Source organism: Bos grunniens, chromosome 9 (assembly GCF_055505025.1).
Source record: "Bos grunniens cultivar Pamir isolate PY7600 chromosome 9, Bosgru_T2T1.0, whole genome shotgun sequence".
NCBI lineage: Eukaryota > Metazoa > Chordata > Mammalia > Artiodactyla > Bovidae > Bos > Bos grunniens.
In genome coordinates this window covers 87532793-87555220 of record NC_141173.1, presented here as the reverse complement: position 1 = coordinate 87555220, position 22428 = coordinate 87532793, and the positions used below count along the sequence as shown (strand labels likewise).

The window sequence follows — 22428 nt, the reverse complement described above, 5'->3', positions numbered from 1 at the left end:
ATTCCAGCTCAGAAAGCAGAGTGGCTATAGGGTGAAAACACTAGTTCAGGCGCTACAGGAAAGCATTCTCTCTTTGGGGGCCAGACATTTTTTAGGAATGGTTACAACAGGGTGGTGGTGGAGCATTTTCTTTTGATGAAAGTCTCTGTTGCTGCTTGGAGTTAAAATTTAAGCCATGTCCTCTATTTGCATGTGACCTTGACGTGTTCCAGGTAAATTCTGGGAACATGGGGGTTTAGTCTCACCCCATCCCTACCTCCTACAACTGTAATTGGTCAAGTCTATTCATGCTCAGACTGTGTGGGTAACAGATAGAAACCATCTCTCAGGCTTATTCTGAAGAGTGTGTCAGAACATTCATTCTTTCACATTCATGCTGTCTTAAAACCACCTCAAATGCCCAGAACACATGTCTGTGTATGTGTTCTCATTGTGTGTCTGTAAACGTATGCACATATACACAAACATCCCTTCCCCTGCCCCCTGCATCTCATTAGTTAGGAAAAAAATTTTCACAGCTCCCACCCATGCGTGGGACTTCATTGGTCCAAAGGCACATCTGGGAGACAGTGGGTCAGACATTCAGCGCCAGCCCTGTTCCTTCTCCTGCAATAACGCCTCCTGGTCCTCCAACCAGAGTTCAACAGGACCCCTTGACCTCAGACTGTGTGGTTCTCAGTTGTGAAGGATAGATCCCAGTGTGGGACGCAACTTTAGAGGGGCTGCTGCTAAGTCGCTTCAGTTGTGTCCGACTCTGTGCAACCCCAAAGATGGCAGCCCACCAGGCCCCGCCGTCCCTGGGATTCTCCAGGCAAGAACACTGGAGTGGGTTGCCGTTTCCTCCTCCAATGCATGAAAGTGAAAAGTGAAAGTGAAGTCGCTCAGTTGTGTCCAACTCTTAGTGACCCCATGGACTGAAGCCTACCAGGCTCCTCTGTCCATGGGATTTTCCAGGCAAGAGTACTGGAGTGGGGTGCCATTGCCTTCTCCGTTAGAGGGGCTAGATGGTTGAAATCCAGCATGGAGTCTAGTTGTTATCTCTTGACCTCAAAACTCAGCCTGAAAATTCTCCTTCGCTGAGGTCTTGTAGTATTGCAGGTGTTTCCATTCTCTGCTTCTGCTTCATGTGCTGTCTGGTTCTGGAAGGAGGGGGAAGAACTTAAAAGACAGGTTGGGATGCCTGTTCCTTTCTGTCCTGAGCAGGCGGGAGGCGCGTCTTCTGTTGGCAGTAGCATCCTCTAGGGTGCCTGTTGCCAACTTGCTGTCTGGGGTCTGTCCTCTGAAGTCTGTCTTTGCTCACGAATAGCCTCATTTTTTCTTTTCTTTAAACATTAGCTCAGGGCTACTTTATTTTTAAAGTTTTACTTCACTTTTCAAAAAATTTCTAATTTATTTATTTTTGACTCTACGAGGTCTTTGTTGCTGCGCAGACTTTTCTCTAGTTGCAGCCAGAGGGTTTTACTTTTAGTTGCAGTGTAAGGACTCGCTGTGGTGGCTTGTCGTGTTGGGGAGCAAGGGCTCTAGGGCTCGTGGGCTCAGTAGTTCGATTTCCAGGCTCTGGAGCACAGGCTCAACAGTCGTGGCGCACAGGCTTAGCTGCTTCATGGCATGTGGCATCTTCCTGGACCAGGGTCAAACTCATGATTTCTGCATTGGCAAGCAGATTCTTTACCACTGAGCCATCAGGGAAGCCCCAGCCTCACTTTTCAGTCACAGTTTTTTTTTCCCCCTCTCATTTTATTTTGGAAGTTGTGTTTCCTTAAAGATCAAAATCTGTATTAGTTTCTATTGCTGCTATAATAAATTACCACACAAGTGTAGTGGCTTAAAACAACACTGGTGTATCGTCCTGTAGTTCTGGAGGACAGAAGTCCGGCCTGAGCCTTCCTGGGCTGAAATCAAGGTGATGGAAGAGCTGTGTTTCCTTCTGGGAGCTCTAGGGGATGTTGTGTTTTCTTGCCTGTTTCGGTTTCTGGAGGCCACCTGCATTCTTTGGCGCTCAGCCCCTTCTATCTTCCAAAGCAGCAATGGCCTGAAATGATGTACACAATGTGGAATCAGTATACATATCTGTGGTTTCCTGGGGAGAAGATCTGAAGCTTCCAATAGGCACTTAGAAGGTCTGTGATCCCCAAAACATAAAGAACCACTGACGTAGAATGAGCAGTTATAGGTAGTGTCACGCTTTACAGGAGGTGCTAAGCCTCTCCATTAGCTCAGAGAATGTGAGAGGGGGGTCATCTGTCCTTGCCTCTGGACGTCTAGATTGAGAGAAGAAGAAGCACAGAAATGACCTGGATGGGCTTGGCCAAGGTCAGCAGTGACTGCATCAGATCCTGGCTTCACCCTTGTGCTCTGACCTTGCCACCACTGTGGAAGTTTCCATGGGCCCCTCACCCCAGGTCTTCAGAATGTACAACCCAAGGCTATCTGTCGTGGCTGAACCCAGCCTGGGGTGGCTGCTCTCTGAAGAGTGGCAGCGAGGGTCACTGACCAAACGCTTTTTAAAAGAAGTGGGAATGTATTTGTTCTGAGCACACAGTTCTGTTCAAGTCATTTCAACAAGACCATACCACCCAATTCCAAGAGTCTTCCATCTCCCCACTGTAACAACAAAAGGAGTCTATTTGGCTCTTATAAGCAGGAACATTCATTTCATTTATCGTTTCCTAAGTGGCAGGTCAACTTCAGTGAGAATTCTATCAACAAGCTGCAGCGGTGCAGGCATAAGATGCCGACCTGGGAAGCCAGACCTTATGCTTGCCCCCAGTTTTGCCTAGCTTGGGTTCCCTGGTGGCTCAGATGGTAAAGAATCTGCCTGAAAAGTGGGAGACCTGGGTTCAGTCTCTGGGTTGGGAAGATCCCCTGGAGGAGGGTATGACAACCCACTCCAGGATTCTTGCCAGGAGAATCTCATGGAGAGAGGTGCCTGGCAGGCTACAGTCCATGGAGTTGCAAAAAGTTGGACACAACTGAGCAACTAAGCACAGTTTTGCCAAATCCCTTGTATTTCATGTAGGAAACCAGGGAGGTCAGAAGCAGGCAGCAGAACAAAGACCTGAGTTCTGGCCTCTAGCCTGTGTGTGTATGTGTGTGCTGAGTTGTGTCCGACTCTTTGCAACCCCGTGGACTGTAGCCCCCCTAGTTCCTCTGTCCATGGAATTTTCTGGGCAAGAATATGGAAATGCATTGCCACTTCCTACTCCAGGGGACTTTCATGACTCACAGATCAAACTTGCATCTCCTATATTAGCAGGCAGAGCATCTCCTATATTAGCAGGCAGATTGTTTCCCTCTAGCACCACCTCTGGCCTAGGACTGCCCAATAAAGTCCCTGTTAAAATGGGGTGTTCTGTACCTGCACTGTGCATTGTGGTGGCCGCTTGCTACACGGGGTGACCTAACGCTGGAAGTGTGGCTGGTGTGGCAGCTGAACTTCCAATTTAATTTCTTTTGAAGTCACTTGAAGGGTAAATAGCCACATGTGGTGAGTAGTATGGTACATAACGGCTGGTATAGCTCCAGTTTCTCATCTTACCCACTGTGTGACATCCTCGTGAGTCATCTGACATTTCTGAGCCCTGTTTATTACAATTAAGTGGCTGTGCTGAGTAATAATAGTCTCAAGTAGCTTTTCATTTCTGACATTCTAGGATTCAGGTGATTATTTTATGCATGCATGAAAGAAATAAAGGCTTTTTCTTATAAAGGAAGTTCTCTTCTTCTGCAGAAGTTCAGAGAGAGTAAGTAACTTGCTCAAGGCCACAGAGAAGTAAGTGTCAGGCTCTGGATTCAGTGCTCTTTCCATTTCCTCCAGAACCGGGTATATTTGGGCTGTAAATTCTGTGCTATCTTTGGGCTTAGGGGGGACTACCCTGGGACCAGAGCCTGCCCGTGCTCCACCGAGCTCTCCCCAGGCGTGATAAGGCCCAGACAGGCGTAATCCAGGCAGGAGATGCTGTAGCTCACTCCTTCCCCAGAGGCCAGCATGCCCCTCCTAGGGCTCCTAGCCTGTTGGGAGCCCGCAGAAGGTCACGGGTGCATCGCATGGTGGCTCTGCCTGACCAGAAGCACAGAGACTGGTTTCCAGGCACAATCTCTACACCTTCAGGGGTGTGTACGTGGGTGTGTGCACCTGTGTGTACGTGCAGGACACAGGGAGATGTGAGCTGAGCCCTGGAGTCGCTGTACGCTTGGCCTTAAGAAAATGGTCCAGCAGGTTTTAAAAAGATGCCTTTTAAAAAAATGTGACCATTGAAAGCCTGTGACCAGCTGCATCATGGTGTTCAGGAAGAGCATTAATTCTCACTGCCAACTCCTGTCAGCATTTTTCTTGCCTGGCAAACTCACAAATACCCACACATGCGCTCACAAGTACAAGTGGTGAACGCTCTGTAGGAAAATTTAGAAAGGAGCCATCTGAGGGCCGTCAGCTTGGGGAAAAACAACCTGGTAATTTCCCATCCTCTTACTGGCCTTGACAAGGGTTTCATCTGAATGTGCCCTTGCCTTGGATTGTACAGGATTTTTTGTTAAACTTATTGTTGTTTACCTTTTTAAACTCTTAAAAACCTTAACAGGCTCTGGCATATGGTGGAGAAATGAATCTTCAGTGATGATAGAGCTCAGATCAGCAATGGAGGTTTTCATCGAGGGCTACTGATGGGGGCGAACTCCTGGGCAGGGTGTTCAACCTGGTTTTCAGCCTCTAAGTGGACTCTGACCACGCTGACCTTGGGTTCCTAAGTCTGCACCCATTTCTCCTATTATGAGATAAGGGAGCACCCTCTCTCAGAAGTCACCCCCCCCGGACCTGAGCTGGGGAGAGATTTCTTGGTGAAATGGGTATAAACTCCAGCTTCAGAGTGTTTGCAGTTTAACCCCAAATAAGAAACATGATTCAATCAGTGTTGGGCCTTTACATCTCACACCGCAAAGGAATCAGTGCTTAACTTTTCCTTTCGTCCCACCCCAAAACCACCGCCTCGTTCTTCACAGGACTATCTCGTGAGCTGCTAATTTCTGCAGAGATTTTTTTGGGCAATAGTTAATGATACAGAAGTGTTCAATTGGATTGTCAGTTACTGTAGATGGCTACACGCTAATGGGCGGGTGCCCCTGGCACATTTGTTATGTAGGCAGAATTTGCTTTGGGCACCAACCCACTTCCCTCACCACCTCCCTTTATTCAAAACTTACCCCTCCTCTAGCCTTTTCCCAGGGCCCACTGCTCAGCTTGATGCCTGATGAACTGGTTCTCGCTGACTGTTAATAAGCGCTAGGGTCCCTCCCTCAGCTTGAGCATTTTACCAGCTGGTAATTTTTTTGCTGAAGGAGCTGCTGTCTGGATCCCACGGGTGGAGACTAGAGAGGGCCAGGAATAAAGGGGAAAAAAATGGAGATGGGGTAGGGGACGAGTTTGCAGCCCAGCAGATCAGGCTGTGAAGTCAACTGCAAGATCAGTGAGCCGGGCATACGGCTTTGCTTTAGTTTCCTCAAGGGCAAAATGCGGCCACCACCACGTCCTCAAAAGCTCCTTGCAGTGGTTCAATCAGGTGCGTGCGCAAAGTGGCCAGGTACGCAGACTCTGTTAGAAATGAGCTCTGAGAGGCTGGGGGCAGGTTTGTTCATTCGCTGCTCCCCAGGCCGCCAAGCACAGCGCCCCATTTATGGAGATGCTTGCTCACACCTGGATGCTGAGTGAGTGGAGGAGACGCACAGGGAAGGGTGCCTCTGGCTTACATTCCTCCCTCTGAATGCACGGCCTGGGCTCCCAGGGTGACTGCTGAGCTTTATGACCAGAGCTCTGTCAGCTCCCACATGGCGAGCAGGTCTCTTCTGCTTGTAGCATCAATCCTGCCATTGCCCAGGGTGTTCTGTGGCCAGAACTAGGGCAGCCATGGTGGGGTTTTGAGGTTGGTTTAGAGGAAAAAAAGAAACATGGTAAGGACTGAACAATAGATAATCTTCACATTTCAAGAGACCAGAAGGCTCTTGAAGCTGGGGTCGGGTCCATGCAAGAATGGGAATGAATGAATGAATGAATTAATTAATCCTGAATGAAAATCCTCCATTCCAGAGAGGACCAGTCCCTGAACTCCCTGAGCCCGGAATTCCAACTGGAAGAGAGGGCACTTCTAAGGGAGACAGGGAAGGTCCTGGCTGAACTGATGGACAGACATGCACCGCCTCCATTTTTGCCTTGGCCTAGCTGGCCTAGGTGGTACGTAACCTGTTCTTTGGAGATTCTTGGTTGGAGTCTTGTGTCCGAGAAGCTGGGGAGCCAGTTTTTGCTGCATGAAGCTGTTGTGGCACCATTCCTTAGCTCTTCTCTTCCTGAACTCCTGAACCTCCAACCCCCTCCCCTCCACCTGCCTCCAGCCGGAGCCACTGCAGGCTGAGGTCCTTCCAGAATCACTGGAACTGGTCACACCTCTCATCTTTGTCCCCTCACAGGCACTGGGTTCTGTTTACCCCCATCCCTTCCCCAAATCACACACCCATCAAAAGCATCAGGGATGGAAAGCTGGTGTTAGAACAGTTGAACAGATATATAGACGTAGTCACAGAAAAGAGAGCAACCAAGGAAAAAACTGTAGGGACTTCTCTGACAGTCGGGTGGTTAAGGCTCCACGCTCCCAAATGCACAGGTTCTATCCTTGGGTGGGGAACTAAGTTCCCACATCCCACACGGCATCCCATAGAAACAAATTTTAAAGAATTGTCGCAATGATTTGTTTTTCTGAGAACTGACTGAGGGTAGACATTGCTGCAGGGCTTCCCAGTGGCTCAGTGGTAAAGAACCTGCCTGCAGTGAAGAAGATGCAGGAGACATGGGTTCGATCCCTGGGTTGGGAAGATCCCCTGGAGGAGGGCATGGCAACTCCCTCCAGTATTCTTGCCTGGAGAATACTGGACGGGCTACAGTCCGTGGGGTTGCAAAGAGTCAGACATGACTGAAGCGACCGAGCACACGTGCACAGACTGCTGTAGCCAAGAGATACCTGTCCTGGGGGGCAAGGTAGTAGGGTGGGTATCATAAAATGTTCACATCACTGCTGCAACTGCATAGAACATAGGCTTTATTTTCTGTGACACGTGAAACCTCTTCACTACCTTTTAGGAACCAGGAAGGAGCAAGCTTCACACTTGCTCACATGTGGTGGCTCAGCCTCTTCTGTCTTCTGGATGACTCCAGCTTCGTGTTTCCTCTCCCTTCTCCCACTCCTCTCCCAAATGGCATCTGGAAGCTTCTGAGACTTGGTGCTGCCTGGGAGAGGGGTCTGGGACCCTCACTGGACTCTGCTGCAGAGCAACTGGGCTGGCCGGGCTTCCGGAATGGTCAACAGAGGGACATTGGTCCTCTTTGGCCTTTGGGGGAGCCATGCTGGCTTTAGGACTATCCCCTTGTGCAGTGCTGTGCTAATTCACTTCAGTCATGTCCAACTCTTTGCGACCCCATGGACTGTAGCCCACCAGGTTCTTCTGTCCATGGGAATCTCCAGGCAAGAATATTGGAGTGGGTTGCCATGCCCTCCTCCAGGGGAATCTTCCCGACCTGGGGATCAAACCAGTGACCCTTATGTCTTCTGCATTGGCAGGTGGGTTCTTTACTGCTAGCACCACTTGGGACACCCCCTGTTCGTCCACTCCCAGGCCACACACAATCCTCCAGGGGAAGCAGGGAATCCACGGGTGTTGCCTCGGGCTCACCTAGATGCCACTTTTCTTCATGACGGCGCTGCAGTCCTGGGGGATGCTGCATCTGCTGAAACCAGGATTTCTCTGAGAGGCTTGCGACTTGCCCAGGCTGTGCTGAGAGACAAGCCTTCAGCCTCTTGTTCACACCTGTCCCAGTGTTTCCAGCCTCTTCAGCCCCTCATGGCTCAATGGGTGGGGCATGCCTGGGAGGTGCAGGATAAGGACCCTGTAAATGGCCTCCACATTCTTCCTCCATCTCCTTTCTTTTTTCAGTTTCTGCTGGGGCGGAAGGGACTAGCTTTCCACTTCCTCTTCCTTTTTCCAACGGACGGCCCCATTGATATTTTTCTGCTTACTGTTTGCAGAAGCCTCACAGTCTAGCCTCAGTGGCCAAAGGCTATTGCCCTAAACTGGAAGACCCTATGGACCTAGGGGTCAAGGCCTGGTTTCTGATACATCCCTGGGGTGTAGAGTCCTCTTGAATCTCCACAAAGCCCAGCTTCCAACACTACTGATGAGCGTTTCCAGACTCCCTTTTTCTCTTGACATGCCCGGACCCCTCCTAACCATCTCTGAGAAAACAGCAGAAGGAGCCACGCACCAGAGAAAGCACAGATGTCAGGATTTGATATGTTGGCCTTGCTTGGATGTGGAGAGGGTGCGAGAGTTGTGGGGACCTTGGCTCTCTGAGCACTCAGCCGGGCCCCCTCCCACCTCCCCACCTCCTCTTCACTCACTCTACACGTTCCAGCCACGCTGTCCTCTTTTCGGTCCCTGGACATGCAAACCTACATCAGAGTCCTTCCAGCCAACCCTTCCCTGCACCTGGACTGCTTCTCCTCCAGCTGCTCACAAGACCTGCTTCTCAGTCATTCATTCCTTCGACATGTTCTTTTTGAACTCTTATCAATGATCAGACACCATTGTGCTAGGTGCTGGGATTTTGATGGGCAGCAACAGGAACCTATGATTTAGAAATGCATGCATGCATCACCACCAGCTGGGGCCAGATCACCATCAGGTTCTGCTCTGACAGTCACTATGGCAGCTTCTTAACTGCTGCTGCTGCTGCTGCTGCTAAGTCGCTTCAGTCGTGTCTGACTCTGTGCAACCCTAGATGGCAGCCCACCAGGCTTCCCGGTCCCTGGGATTCTCCAGGCAAGAACACTGGAGTGGGGTGCCATTTCCTTCTTAACTGCTGTCCACCCTCCATTCTTGCTCCTCCCAATTTACTGTCCTCTGTGGTGCCAGGTGGAGCTCTGAAACATACATCAGATCAGCTCACATCACATAAACATGCCTGCTCAGTTGCTCAGTCACTAAATCGTGTCCAACTCTTTGTGACCCCATAAACTATAGCCCACCAGGCTCTCTGTCCATGGAATTTCTCCAGGCAAGAAGACTGGAGTGGGTTGCCATTTCCTTCTCCTGGTGATCTTCCCAACCCAGGGATCAAACCCTTGTCTGCTGCATTGGCAGGCGGCATCTTTACCTCCAAGCCACCACACACCCCCTGTCTTAAAATCCTACAGCTTCTTATTCCTCTTAGGAGCAAGACAGACCTTCAGTAACAAGTCCCTGACTGATTTTGAGCAACCTCTTACACCACTCTTTCCTTTCTGCCTGCGTGGATGATTTCAGTGGAATTTGTGGGGCATGTTGACCTTGTTACTTGGACTTGGGAAGCCCACCATTACATTGACAACCCTCTCTTGATCCTTATAAGCTTCAGTTAATAAGAGGAACTTGCTTTTCATCCTTGGAATGAATGTACTCCGCAAGGAGCCTGAGACCCCCTACATGTTATCACAAGCTAATTGGTTCCGATTAAGGGATATATTTTGTGTAAAGAATGACCTATTTTCAAAATGCAGATTCGCCTGATTCCCTTTGATGATGAGACTAGCTTCCAGGCTATTCCCAGGAAAAACCACTCTTGAGAAACCCCGCCTGTTTCTCTACAGATCCCTTTGTTTTCTCATTGTAGCCATGGGAATAAAGAAATCTTCTCTTGCCGGGGAATCCAGCTGGCCGTGGACTGGTTCAGGGACAGAGGACACACCTACATCAAAGTGTTTGTCCCCTCCTGGAGGAAAGAGCCACCGAGGTCTGACGCCCCGATTACAGGTATGCTCGAGCGGCTGCGCTCTCAAGACGCACTGCCCACCTTTCCTCCGCAGCACTCCCCACAGCTGCCATCGGCTGTCTGCTTGCTGTCTGCTTACCGTTTGTTTGATGGTGTCTGTCTTCTCGCTGAAGTCTAAGCTCCATGAAAGCACGACCAGAGCCCTAGCACCTAGTGTAACATCTGGCATGTCGTAGGTGCCTAATAGTTGAACAGGTGATTGGGCGTATTTACTCTTTTAGTGTGAAAGATTAAGTTTCGAAAATAACTATTTTATAACTTTTAACACTCTTCAGAAAAAGTTGGTCTGCTTCCCACCCCTAATAGAGTATAGGAAATGAAAGAGACATCCATTTGGTCCACTGACTATCTAGTCCAATCTCTTCATTAACAAAAAAAAAAGAGGAAATCGGCATCCAGGGAATTCTTTATTTTTAATTCTTACATCAGCTAGGAATATTTTAAGCTACGAAGAACAGAATAAGTCATTTAAATAAACAAGTTTTTTTTTTTTTGGTCTGGCCTTCTTATAAGAAGAGGCCCCAACCCGAGATACTATTGGTGTTGTTTCAGCCATGTTAGCGATGGTGTGACTGACCTCAAGTGGTCCTGGAAGGTTTCACTGAGTTTTTCTTCCAGTCTTTTAACTGAAGGTTTTGGTTTTGTTTTCAGTTCTGTCAGTGTTTACCAACTGCTTCTTATTCTCTTTCTGATTCTATTTTAAATAAAATGCTATTCTTGTTTTATAGTATCTTCTTGAATATTCCTATACTAATATAGGCTTTGAAAAAGTTCTCTGAAGGTCCATGAATCATATTTCTTTTCTCCGATTCTCTTTGTTCCCTTGTCTTTTTCTCTCTGTGCTGTTAAATCTTCTTCCCAAAAGTTTGGTGATCCTTTGCTTGTTAGTGTTTACTTGTGAATAAAGAACTAGACTGGTTAAATATACACTTGTGCAATTTCCGTAGACTTTCTCTCCTGGTATTTGGATCTTTCCCCCAAAGTCAAGGCTGACCTTTGACTATGTTGACCAGCAGAGTTTGCTTCATCGCACCCTGCATGCAACAGGCAAGAGGCAGCTGTTGGAACTGGAAGTAGCATTGCCACAAGGGTGATATTTTACTGTAGGAGGTCAAAGGCCTCCTCCTTTGTAGTTACATTTTCACTTCCCTTATAGATACGGGGACAGGAAAGGGTGGATGGGGCTGCCCCATAGTAACCCTTCAGTTAATCATCTGACTTCTTCCCACTCTCCACTCCTGCTGGAAAGCGGGGCTTTGCAGAGAACAGGCTCCACCTCTGCTTCAGCCTCTTTATGCATTCGGGGGTTATGGCTCCCTCTGTATTATAGGATCAGTATAATCCTACCTGCTTTCTGTCTTCCTAAAATTTATCAAAATGTGGTTTTGCTGGTGTTTTTTTTTAATGTGATTTTTAATGTGATTATGAATCTCTTCCCCCTTCTGTACTTTTGCACTGCTTTTTCAATGAGATTATGAGAAGCCGGGGAATGAACACTTGTGTTCATCATGGACCACTCATCCCAGATTACTGTTTATGGTCTGAATGTGGAGGATGGTGGCTTTCAACAGTTGTGCAGTATTGTGCAATATATATTATGCAACACGGAATGGGTAAAGAGTAGGGAATTCACTCTGGGGTAGGGAAGAATTTTTAAACAAGCCACAAGAAGTGTCCGGAGATGGGAAAGAGTCATAAATTTGCCTACATTAAAATAGAAAATTCTGTTCATTAGTAGATACCACAAAAACAAGAGAATGAAAAAACAAGCCTCAGACTGGGAGAGGCCACACATCACTTATCCCTGATGAAGGATTACGGTCCAGAATCTACAGGGAACTTCTCCAGGCTAGTAAGACTGAAAGGAGAGATAGAAATATGTGCTGAGGCATGAATAAGCCTCTGATGGGAAACACAAATGGCTAGTAAACATATGAAGAGATGTTCAGTTGTATTAGTAACCAGAGAAATGCAAAATAAAACCACAAGAGGCTACTTTATACCCTATCTATCTATCCCCAATCTATATATAGATCGGGAAAAATTTAAAAACCTGCAAATGTCAAGTGCCGGCAAGTTCATCTCAGATGTTGTGTTGAGTAGTAACTTGATATAACTACTTTGGAAAATGATTCAGCATTGTTCTTGTAAGGCAGCTTTCCCTACAACTCAGCAATATCATTTCTTAAGACAGACCCTGGAGAAATCCTTGTTGCCTGTACAGGGAGACTTCTGGGCAAAACTGACAACCTTGACATGGCCAGACCTCCCCCACACAATGTTCAGTGAAGAAACAAATTACATAGGATATATGCATGAGGGCTCCATCTGTGTGAAGTCTGGAGGCTCATAATCATGTTGGAAATAATCCTTTTGCAGGGTACATATGTATGCATCCTAAAAAGTAAGAGCAAGGGAATTATAAATACAAAGTTCTAAAAACTGGGTTATCTTAAAGGGAGTGAAGGGAGAGGTAAACTTCGAGCCACAATGGGGACTTCAAAGCACGAACTGTGCTCTGTTCTCAAAGGGAGTGCTGCACACATGGCATTTAACAAATTAATTATAAATTTAAATTGAAGTATAATTGACTTACAGTATTATATTAGTGGGGTTCCTAGGTAGTGCTAATGGTAAAGAATCCACAGACACTGCAGAAGACATGGGTTCAGGCCCGGAGTCAGGAAGATCCCCTGGAGGAGGGCATGGCAACCCACTCCAGTATTTTTGCCTAGAAAATCCCAAGGACAGAGGAGCCTGGCGGGCTACAGTCCATAGGGCCGCAGAGTCAAACATGACTGAGCACAATTACATTAGTTTCAGGTATACGGCATAGTGATTTATATTTTTATACATTACAAAATGATCGCCATGCACACGTGATTTTTTTAAAGTTATTTTTGTGCTATTATATGCATTATGCACTTTTTAAAAGTCTGGGAACCATGTCATATAGCAAAGGACTTAGACTTGAGGGGAGAAACAATTTGTGAAGAACATGCTCATATTTTTCCACATTGGGAGTAACTGTTTCATGTGGAAGGAATTTCTTTTGCCTTCAACTTCGAAGCTAAGATCACAGAGTAGACCTTCCAGGTATGCAGATTTTAGCTTCTGTTAAGAGACCTTGTAATGCCTGCACCGCCTGAGACATAATCCATCCTCCCAGGTTTTGTGGGGGCTCGCCAGCCCCACATGGACTGGTTCAGCCTCCCCATAGACGCTGTGAGGCAGGTGCAGGAGTCATTTTCCTTATTTTATAAATGTAAAACTTGATGTTTAGAGAGGGGCAAAGCACCCCAGTGTCAAGTGTTAGTCACTCAGTCGTGTCTGACTCTTTGCAATCATGGACTGTAGCCCTCCAGGCTCCTCTGTCCCTGGGATTTCCCAGGCAAGAATACTGGAGTGGATTGCCACTTTCTTCTGCAAGGCATCTTCCCACCCCAGGGATCGAACTTGAGTCTCCTGCTTGACTTAGATGGAGGTGGGGGGAGGGGGAAGAAGCGGGGAGGAGGGGGCCATCGGAGAGGAGCCTGGAGTTGCTGGACCTGCCCCAGGTCTGAGGCTGGTTCTGGGGGTGGGGAGTCCCCCTACCCGGAGAAGATGCTCCATGCGGTGCCCCCTGCTGTCTGCAGAACAGCACGTGCTGGAGGAGCTGGAGAGGCAGGCGGTGCTGGTGTACACACCGTCCCGCAAAGTGAGCGGCAAGCGCGTGGTGTGCTATGACGACCGTTACATCGTGAAGGTGGCCTACGACCTGGACGGCGTCATCGTCTCCAATGACAACTACCGCGACCTGCAGAGCGAGAACCCCGAGTGGAAGTGGTTCATCGAGCAGAGGCTGCTCATGTTCTCCTTCGTCAACGATCGGTACGTGGTGCCCATGGGGTCCCAGGGTGCGTGGGACGGGGGCGGTGACCAGCAGAAACCGCTCCAACTAGCTCGGGCCCGCGGGGCTCAGTCACGGGCTCTAAGACACCTCCCCCGCCCTCCACCATCTCTGTCGGCCTCTCGGTTCTCCTCTCTTTCGCGACCAGTTTTCCCCTTGGGGCTGTTTTGTCTCTACTGCCTGTGACCTTTCTGTTCCCATGCCCACATCCGGCTGACCCAGCACCCAGTTGCCTGACAGGTGTCCAGGCACGGGCAACATCCTCTTTTCTTTGGGGCTGTTTAAGATCTTGGAACTGACTGTCTTAATAGGGCTTGGTGGACATTTTCCAGGGAATCTGATTGATTTCATCTGCCCGCCCTGGGTCAGGTCCACCTCGAACCAACCAGAGACAGGGTGGTGGGTGGGACGGGGAGGGTGTGGTCAGGGTCACAAGGTACAGACCAGATAGCAGGTGCAGGACAAGGGCCTCCTGGCAGACCTAAGGTGGGAGAAGTGATGGCTGGTCCACGGCCCGCCTGTTGAGGGGCAAGGGGAGGAGCCTGGCTGGGTGGGCGTGGTCACAGGGTGGGACAAGGTTGGGGAGGGTACGACCGCGGAGACCTGGCTCCCATCTCAATTTCTGTTCCAGGGATAACAGCTCTGTCCTCATTGCTGGCTCTCTCCTTGACTGTTAAGAATGTGGTCGAGGACAAGCTGCTCAGCTCTGTGAGGGCAGGGCATGTATGTGTTTTATCTGCAATGGGCCCCAGCCAGCCTGGCACATGTGGGCACCCAATGGCTAGGAATAGTTGTAGATAGTGAGTGACTGTCACTGGCTGCAGCCCTAAGGAAGGGAAGATGGGAACAGAGAGGCCACATGGCTGCTGCACGCGGCAGACCAAATCTTGACCCCAGAGCCTGGGGGGCTGCGTGTGTGGTGGAAAGAGCTGGAAGCAGCAGATGAGGTTTCAAGCTGAGGCTCTGCCATTTACCAGCTGCATGAGGTGTGCGAACTCTCAGCCTCACTGGGCTGAGTGTTCTTCACCTTGAACTTACCACACTTTGGTTTAGTCAAGGAGCTTCCCAGGTGGTGCTAGTGGTAAATAACCCACCTGCCAATGCAGGAAGCATAAGAGACGCGGGTTCTATCCCTGGGTCAGTAAGATCCCCTGGAGGAGGAAGTGGCTACCCACTCCAGTATTCTTGCCTGGAGAATCCCATGGACAGAGGAGGCTGGCAGGCTGCAGTCCACATGGTCGCAAAGAGCCGGACATGACTGAAGTGACTCAGCACGCACGCACAGATTAGTCACTCTTACCTCTTAGGTGATCTGGAGGATCAGAGAGGACTGTGCCCTGTAGAGGCTGTGGTTACTCTTAGGTCAGGCCGGGACATGTGCCTCCAGGGGCGTGCTGGTGACCCCACTACCCCCAGGCTCACAGTCAAGGAGGCAGAGGTTAGCTCCTAAGCCCCAGGGCAGATGGTCACAGCAGCTACCCTGCAGTAACCCCCATGGTCATGTCCACATTCACAAGGCTAGCAGCTCCCTCTCTCTGGCTCCGCCCTGGAGGAAGTCTGGCATGGCTGGTCATCATGGGATCCAGAAAATCCTCACTGAGGTCTGATGGATCATGGCCGCCTCTGGCCTGGTGACAGCTCGGGGTCCAGGCCAAGTCCTCTTGACGCACTGGCCTCCGCTCAGGGCCTGCCCGGAGGTCCCCAGCTGCCAGAGTGCAGAGCCTGCCGCCTGCCTGAGAGCAAGGACGCCCTCCCCGCGCCCAGGGCATGTTCACAGGGCTGTCTTGGCCCAGCTCCCAGCTGTGAGGCCCGGGAAAGAGCAGGAGGTGAAGCCTCGGGGAACTTTTAATAACTGCACTGGGTGGCTCCCTGGATTCTTGGTCAGGGCCCAACTCTGAGAAGCCAGCTGTGTAGCTGGGATCTCAGCCACAGAGGTTGTCCTCGGCCGGGGATCGCCCAGCTCAGGGTCAGCCTGGTGGACGTGGTCTGCAGGGTGGGACCCCAGCATGACCCTCCACTCTTAGGGGGAAGCCAGTCTGTAAAAACAGGCCCCCGATTAGAATCCACACCCTCTCTAGTGGAACCTTTGTATGACCTTCGAGTGTCTCCTGGGAATGAAAGTATTCACATAGAAAAAAAAAAGGATTGTGCTAAATGAGGGAGTTTTCCTTCTGAGAAATGTTTTCCCCCTTGAGCTCTGGGCTCTGTGGCTATGTTCCCTTCTTCCTTAATGATCGGGAAGGGAAGGGGCTGGCAGAGGGCAGGGTGGTGTCAGAGAGTGACATAGTAACATTCCCCCCCCCTCCGCAGACCCCAGGTTTTCGGGGGGTGGGGTGGAGCCCAGGCTGCACCTGTGCGCAGGCCGCACCTGTATCCTCTGCCTTTCTGACCTGCTGACTGGCCTTTCAGACTCTGTAAATTTTTTATCCCGCACCTGAGAGGCCCAGACCTGTGGGGTGACACGGGAGAAACGGAGTTCACAGAACAAGAGGCCATTTGTGGCCCCACGGAGGTCTCTAGCCACCTGTTGAGGACACTGGAAGACAGCATGGAACCGCTTTCAGGCTAAGTCCCGGGGAGGCCTGGTGCGCTTCTGCTTCATCGTTAGTGGCTAAAATCCACCTGCGAAACTGTTACAATGCAGATTCCTGCACAGCCCGAGGTTCTGTTTAAGCAGCTCTCTTGTGAGGCCCAGAGCCCACCTTTTTCAAGGAGCTGCTGAGTGAGTCTGACGCTGCTGACTCAGCAGGAGAAACACCTGGATGAGGTCCGGGGCCGCTGTCCTGGTTGCTGTCCACGCTGAGCTCTGTGCCGGTCAGTGTGGACAAAGGCTGCACGTCTCTAACACGCTGCAACTCCTGGGTGGGAGAAAGAGCCCCGAACCGAGAGGCCAGGCCAAAGCCAGGCCTGGTGCTGCTCTCCTCCCCCTCCACCAGGTGCCAGCGGTCAGTTTCTCTGTGGCTTGCAGTCACCCACCCCCATGCTTGTGTTCTAGGTTCATGCCTCCTGATGACCCCCTGGGCCGTCGGGGACCCACCTTGAGCAACTTCCTGAGCAGGAAGCCAAAGCCCCCAGAGCCGTCCTGGCAGCACTGCCCCTACGGTGGGTAGCGCCCCACATCTGTGGGCCCTGTTCAGGTTAGAAGTGCTGGCTGGCTGGTCAACAGCATGGGTTCTAGCCTGGGTTCCGATATTTCATGTTTCTAGAAAGATGTAAGGTAATATAGGCCGCGTCCTATGTGTATTAATAAGCAGATGAATAATACGGAGGCTCTCTTTGCATGTATACATCGCATGATTCATCCGTAATTCGTCTTGGCAAATGTGTCTAACAGATGAGAAGGTTGTTATTGTATCTGATATGTATTGTGTTGCTAAAAATAAGCCTGTTAAGATTTGTAAAATTAGGCAAATGCCTAATAGAGAAGCAGAGTTTCATCCTGATGAGATGTTTGATGGTCAGCAGCACGGGCCGTTAGCCTGGGTTCTGCCCTTAGTCAGCTGTGTGACCCTGGGGAGGTAACTGAACCCCTCTGGATGGCAGTTAGAAAGCTGTAATCATTGTCATTGTAATGACGAACTGCCATCCCAGTCGCCTGTTGCATAAGGCTTGTGAGGGCTGGATGCAGGGGTCACCCACAGAGCAAAGCCACGTCCAGGAACCAGGATTGCTGTCTGTGTGCACCCCCAAGCTCTCCTTTCTCAGTCCCTTCCTCTGGCACCTTGTGCCCCCATCCTGCCCCACAGTCTCCCCTACTCTCCTACTTTGGTTGGTAGGAGACTTTGGATGGTGTTATCCACTAAGAATCGAGGATTCTATCCCAGAGCCCTCCAGGGACACCAGCCTTCTAGCCAGTTCTTTCACTAGCTTGCTTTAGCAAGTTATTTAATGTACCCAGGTCTGGTTTCTTTGTGCCTATAAAAGTTTAGGACGTCTTAAGTGATATTGAAAGTCATTTCTAGTTAGAATTAAGGTGCTCACAGACACATTCTGGTGGCCTGTCTTCCCTTCCACTCTCAGAAGGGCCCTGATTTGGATGATAAATTATTTGATCACCTCTGTTAAAACAGTCTATAAGGAAGAGGGCAAGGGATGTGGACTGGGGCGGGGGGGTGGACACGGAGGGTGGGGGGAGGGGGACATGCAGGGTGGGGGTAGGGAGGAAATCAAGTCAGCAGTGGAGGCCCATCCATATGCACCTACTCTTCACCTCCGAGGTTGGCAGGATCCACAGGATCCCTGGGGAAGTAGAGGCTGAAGGTCACTGGACCCAGAGATTCGGTCTTTGTTCCTGGTTATGGAGTCCGCAGACAAGACCTTGCCTTGAGCTGGTAACGCTGGGGTACTGTGTGCAGCGCCCAGTACCACGAGGAGCAGGGTGCTGCGCCCGCATCCATCCTGTCGGCGCCCCAGGGCACTTCTCGCCCGCCACCTCCTCTGGCCCCAAACCTTGTAAGGCTGCAGCAGGCCTGGGGGCCTTCCCCCCAGGAATCGCCAACAAGAAAGGCGGCGCGGGGCGGCCACTGCCGGGACCCCACGGGCGTCCTCACCCGAGGTCTCACCATGGTCCTCCCCCACCCCCACTCTGTCCCTTCCAGGCAAGAAATGCACCTATGGCATCAAGTGCAAGTTCTACCACCCGGAGAGGCCGCACCAGGCGCAGCTGGCGGTGGCCGACGAGCTCCGCGCGCAGACTCGGGCCTGGCGGGGCGCGGGCGGCGAGGAGGAGCGGCGGGGGAGCGCGCGCGCGGCCAGCCTGGCGGAGCAGGGCGGCTCCCGGGACGCCCCCGCCGCCCGGCCCGGCCCCCGGGAGCTCGGCACGCGCAGCCTGCCCACCTCGCGGCGGTCGGCGGGCTTGGCGACTCTCGAAAGCAGCTTCTCGCGGCTCTTCCTGAGTGACGACCCGGGGCTCCTCCGGGCGCCCCATCGGGGCCCTGGCTGCGGCCTCGCACCCGGGCAGCCCGGTCCCGATTGGGTGGCGCCCGGGTCTTTGTCGTCCCTGCCAGCCCCACCCGGCCTCCTGAGCCCGCCTGGCCTGCGGGGTGAGTATGGCCCCCGCGCCCCACAGAGCGACCGGCGCTCTCCGCGCCAGCAGCCCGGCGACCCGTGGGTCCTTCCTCCAGGCGCTGGCCAGCTCCCGGGCCGCTCGGCCTGGGCCGAGTCAGACTGGGACGACGGTGCCTTCGGGGGGCCCTTGAGGCCCGCGCCCCAGGCTGTAGCTGGCGAGGTGGACGCGCGCTCCCGGGCGCGCACCGCGCTCTGCAGTATCTTTCCGCCCCACGAGGTGGACAGCATCATGGCCCTGTTCCCCGAGCTCTCCGACGTGGCCAGGCTCATGCTCCTCATCCAGAGATTCCAAAGGTCCAGTGCGCCCGTGGGGAAGCGCTGAGGAGCTAGTGGAAGCCACCGCGTGTGATGACACAGTCTTGTCTTGTACCCTAACTGGGCTGGTGGTGGAGATCAGCCTGCTGGGCCTGCCCACCCTGTGGAGCCAGCCCCTTTTGCTTTAAAGATGGTCAGTTCCCTGGAGGAAGCCAGCTTCATCACCTTTTGTGGTGCCCATGGTGGCGCTTGATGACCTTCACTGACGACACAGGGGCTGCTGCTGCAAGTCCATGTCCTGCAGAATAAGGTTGACCTTAAGTGGCAGGAGTGATTTCTCCTGCCTGAAGACTAGGAGGCCCACTGCAGCCCCAGGGTTTTGTCCAGAGCACTCCTTGGCTGTTTTTGTCTAGCTACAACTGGGAGCCCTAAGTTGGTCACAAGATCAATTTAGTGAGTGACACCTGAAATAGAGGGAAATAGGAAATTGCAGAGCATACTCCACTTAAACAGGCTAAGTAGGAAATTCTGTTAGCTACCAGTGTGCTTGGTAGCTATATATATTCTTGGCTTCCATGGACAGAGGAGTCTGGCTGGCCCATAGGGTCGCATAGAGTGGGACATGAAGCAACTTAGCACACACACACAGCCATGTGAACTTAATGTGGTTAATGGGCAAAAGGGGGGAAACTGGTAAAAGGCCTTGGATTTCATTGCAGCAGATCAAGTTTGAAATCTGTCATCAGTTGGCCAGTGGAGATGTTGGCATCTGGAGGTTTTCATATGAGATGTTTTTAACCTCTGAGGGGAACCCAGAGTTCTAGCTTCCATGTATGGGCCCTGCTTGTCACTGTGATATTGTGTGGCTGTGCTGGTTTGTGGAGGTGTGGCAGGTCACCTGGTACCGGGCCCTCACACCCACACACACCCTACTTGACTCAGGGCTAAGTGTCCTTGTTTTTCAGCCAGCCGTCCATCATGGTAGTTTCCAGCCCAGGCCCTCTATTGCCCAAGCCTTCTGAGCCACACCTCACAGCTGAGCCCAATCCCAGTGATTTAGGACTTTTGCTCAGAAACCTCCAGGGGGATCCGAGGAGCGCTCAGATGAGCCTCTCAGTCTATGAGGTTTCTTGCCACCTCAGCCATTGCTGTTTCTCCTAGCTAACTACTGCTTTGAGTTTGGGGAGGGGAGGGGAGGGCTTACCTATTTGCAATAGACAGAGATGAGGCAGTGCTGCCAGGATGCAGGCCTTGCGTCCTCTGGGGCCCTGGCAGCTCTGGGTGGCATCCACCCATTCACTCCGGGGTACCAGTCCAATTCACAGATCTTGGCTGCTTTGTTCCTGAGAAGACCGTGAGGCACCTCCCAGTGGAATTCCACCTCCCAGACCTCGGCAAGACTGCAGACTGGCAAGCACTCCCAGGGTGTCCGCTGGAGAATCTGCTTCTGTGCCCTTCAGTGTGGTCAAGGCTGCCTTTAGAGATACAGAGATGATGTGTTTCCTGAGAACCCTTTCATCTTTTTAAACCAGATTCTTAGTGTGGTTTCAGTCAGCTGTCTTCCTCGCCTTTTTTTTTCCAACGAGGAAACACACAAAATTGTACCTAGTATTTTGAGACCACGGTCCTGAAGAAGACCCAGTCTTTCTAGACAAATTGGATTTCCCTCACGGTGGTTTTTGTTTTCTTTTTGACAAGACAAGCTTTCTGGTAGTGCTGCTTTTCTCTCTTCAGTCTATGTCCTGACTTGGAATTGTGTTTGCTGATATACAGTGAGGACTGTTTAAACTGCTTCCTTTGAGGACAAGTTTGAGTTTTAGTAAGCTGTAAAGCTATTTTATTTGGTTCACTGTGATTAAGGCAAGCACAAAAACATGTGAAGAAACAGCACATTTCAATGTAATCCCCTTTGGAATTTTTTCCAAAGTCTTGGTATGTCTTTGTGACACAAAACATGAGTGGGATGGGAGTGAATAAAATGTTCCTAGTTGCATAGCTGTTATTGTGTTCCAAGAATAAATCGTTTTTTTCCCCCCGCACCTGGACTCTCCATTGTCAAACTGCATATCAGTTTCTCTTGTGGCAGCTTCCCACCTCCCCCATGCCCAGGGCTGGTTTCTCACGTTAGATACTTTGTGTGTGAAGGCTGGGGCTATGGCTGCTTTATTCAGTGTTATTTATCCCTTGCGGGAGGTGGGAGAGGGCTGGAATTCATCTTTTCAAGGAGACGCAGCAAGGCCCAAGGTGAGACGGGCCTTTGCTGGATCCTCAGCAGGCTGTTGTCGAGGACACCTGCAGAGTTCTCCATCACTTAAATCTTTGGCTTCCAGGGCTGGACCGTGTTTAACCACATGGTGTAGCTTTCCCAGAGGCCTCTCGGAGGTGATTTGAGACACAACTGCAAAATTCTGGAGGTTGAGGGGTAGAAGCAAGAGAAGCCACTCATATCAGCGTTGTTCTAGATCAAGTGAATCCCTGCTCTCAGGATTTTCCACAGAGCTTGGACGGGGAGCAAGGAGCCAACTGCCAGCGGGCATGGGTATCACTCCCTGTCTCTGGGAAAAAAAGTCTTCTGTGGGGGACAGCAGGATAGGGGAGGGGGTGAATGGAAGGGTCATTAAGGAGTGGGTGATGGAAGAATGAGCTCTGGGAACTGGAGCAATGAAGTGGAATCACAAATCCCACCAGGAGGGAATGTGACCCTGTGCAAAATTAACCTGTGAGGCATACACAAAATCAAAAAGCAGGGCTCCGTGTTTAAAAGTGACCAAGAATTTCAAGACATTGGGACTCCCCTGGTGTTCCGCCTGCCAATGTAGGGGACACAGGTTCGATCCCTGGTACGGGAACTGAGGTCCCACGTGCTGCAGGGTAACTAAGCCGGTGTGCCATGACTACTAAAGCCAGCATGCTCTAGAACCTGTGCTCTGCAACAAGAGAAGCCACTGCAATGAGAAGCTTGCACACTGCAACTGGAGCTGCTGCTGCTGCTAAGTCGCTTCAGTCGTGTCCGACTCTGTGCGACCCCATGGACGGCAGCCCACCAGGCTCCCCTGTCCCTGGGATTCTCCAGGCAAGAACACTGGAGTGGGTTGCCATTGCCTTCTCCATTGCATGAAAGTGAAAAGTAAAGTGAAGTCGCTCAGTCGTGTCCGACTCTTAGCGACCCATGGACTGCAGCCTACCAGGCTCCTCCGTCCATGGGATTTTCCAGGCAAGAGTCCTGGAGGGGGGCCATCGCAACTAGAGAGTAGTCCCCAATTGCCGCACCTAGAGAAAGCTGATGAGCAGCAACGAGGATCTGGAACAGCCATAAATAAATAAGTAAATACTATATATATAAGACTTTCAAGATAGTGCCAACTAAGCA

General features: G+C 51.1%; 1 protein-coding gene across 3 annotated transcripts in view; it reads left to right on the top strand.

The window, feature by feature from the left end:
• Positions 1-21097, top strand: part of ZC3H12D (zinc finger CCCH-type containing 12D) — a 33534-nt gene extending 12437 nt beyond the window's left edge. Inside the window, exons 3-6 of one of the 3 annotated variants that reach the window (XM_086318235.1) lie at positions 9689-9828; positions 13483-13717; positions 16732-16838; positions 18335-21097. In XM_086318235.1, coding sequence (XP_086174361.1) covers positions 9689-9828; positions 13483-13717; positions 16732-16838; positions 18335-19125 — 1273 coding nt within the window. In that variant the 3' untranslated portion in view covers positions 19126-21097. Of the gene's footprint in view, positions 1-9688; positions 9829-13482; positions 13718-16731; positions 17001-18334 lie in introns of those variants that run through there. The other 2 variants (XM_086318236.1, XM_086318237.1) reach the window with 2 other exon arrangements.
• The last annotated feature ends 1331 nt before the right edge of the window (positions 21098-22428 follow it).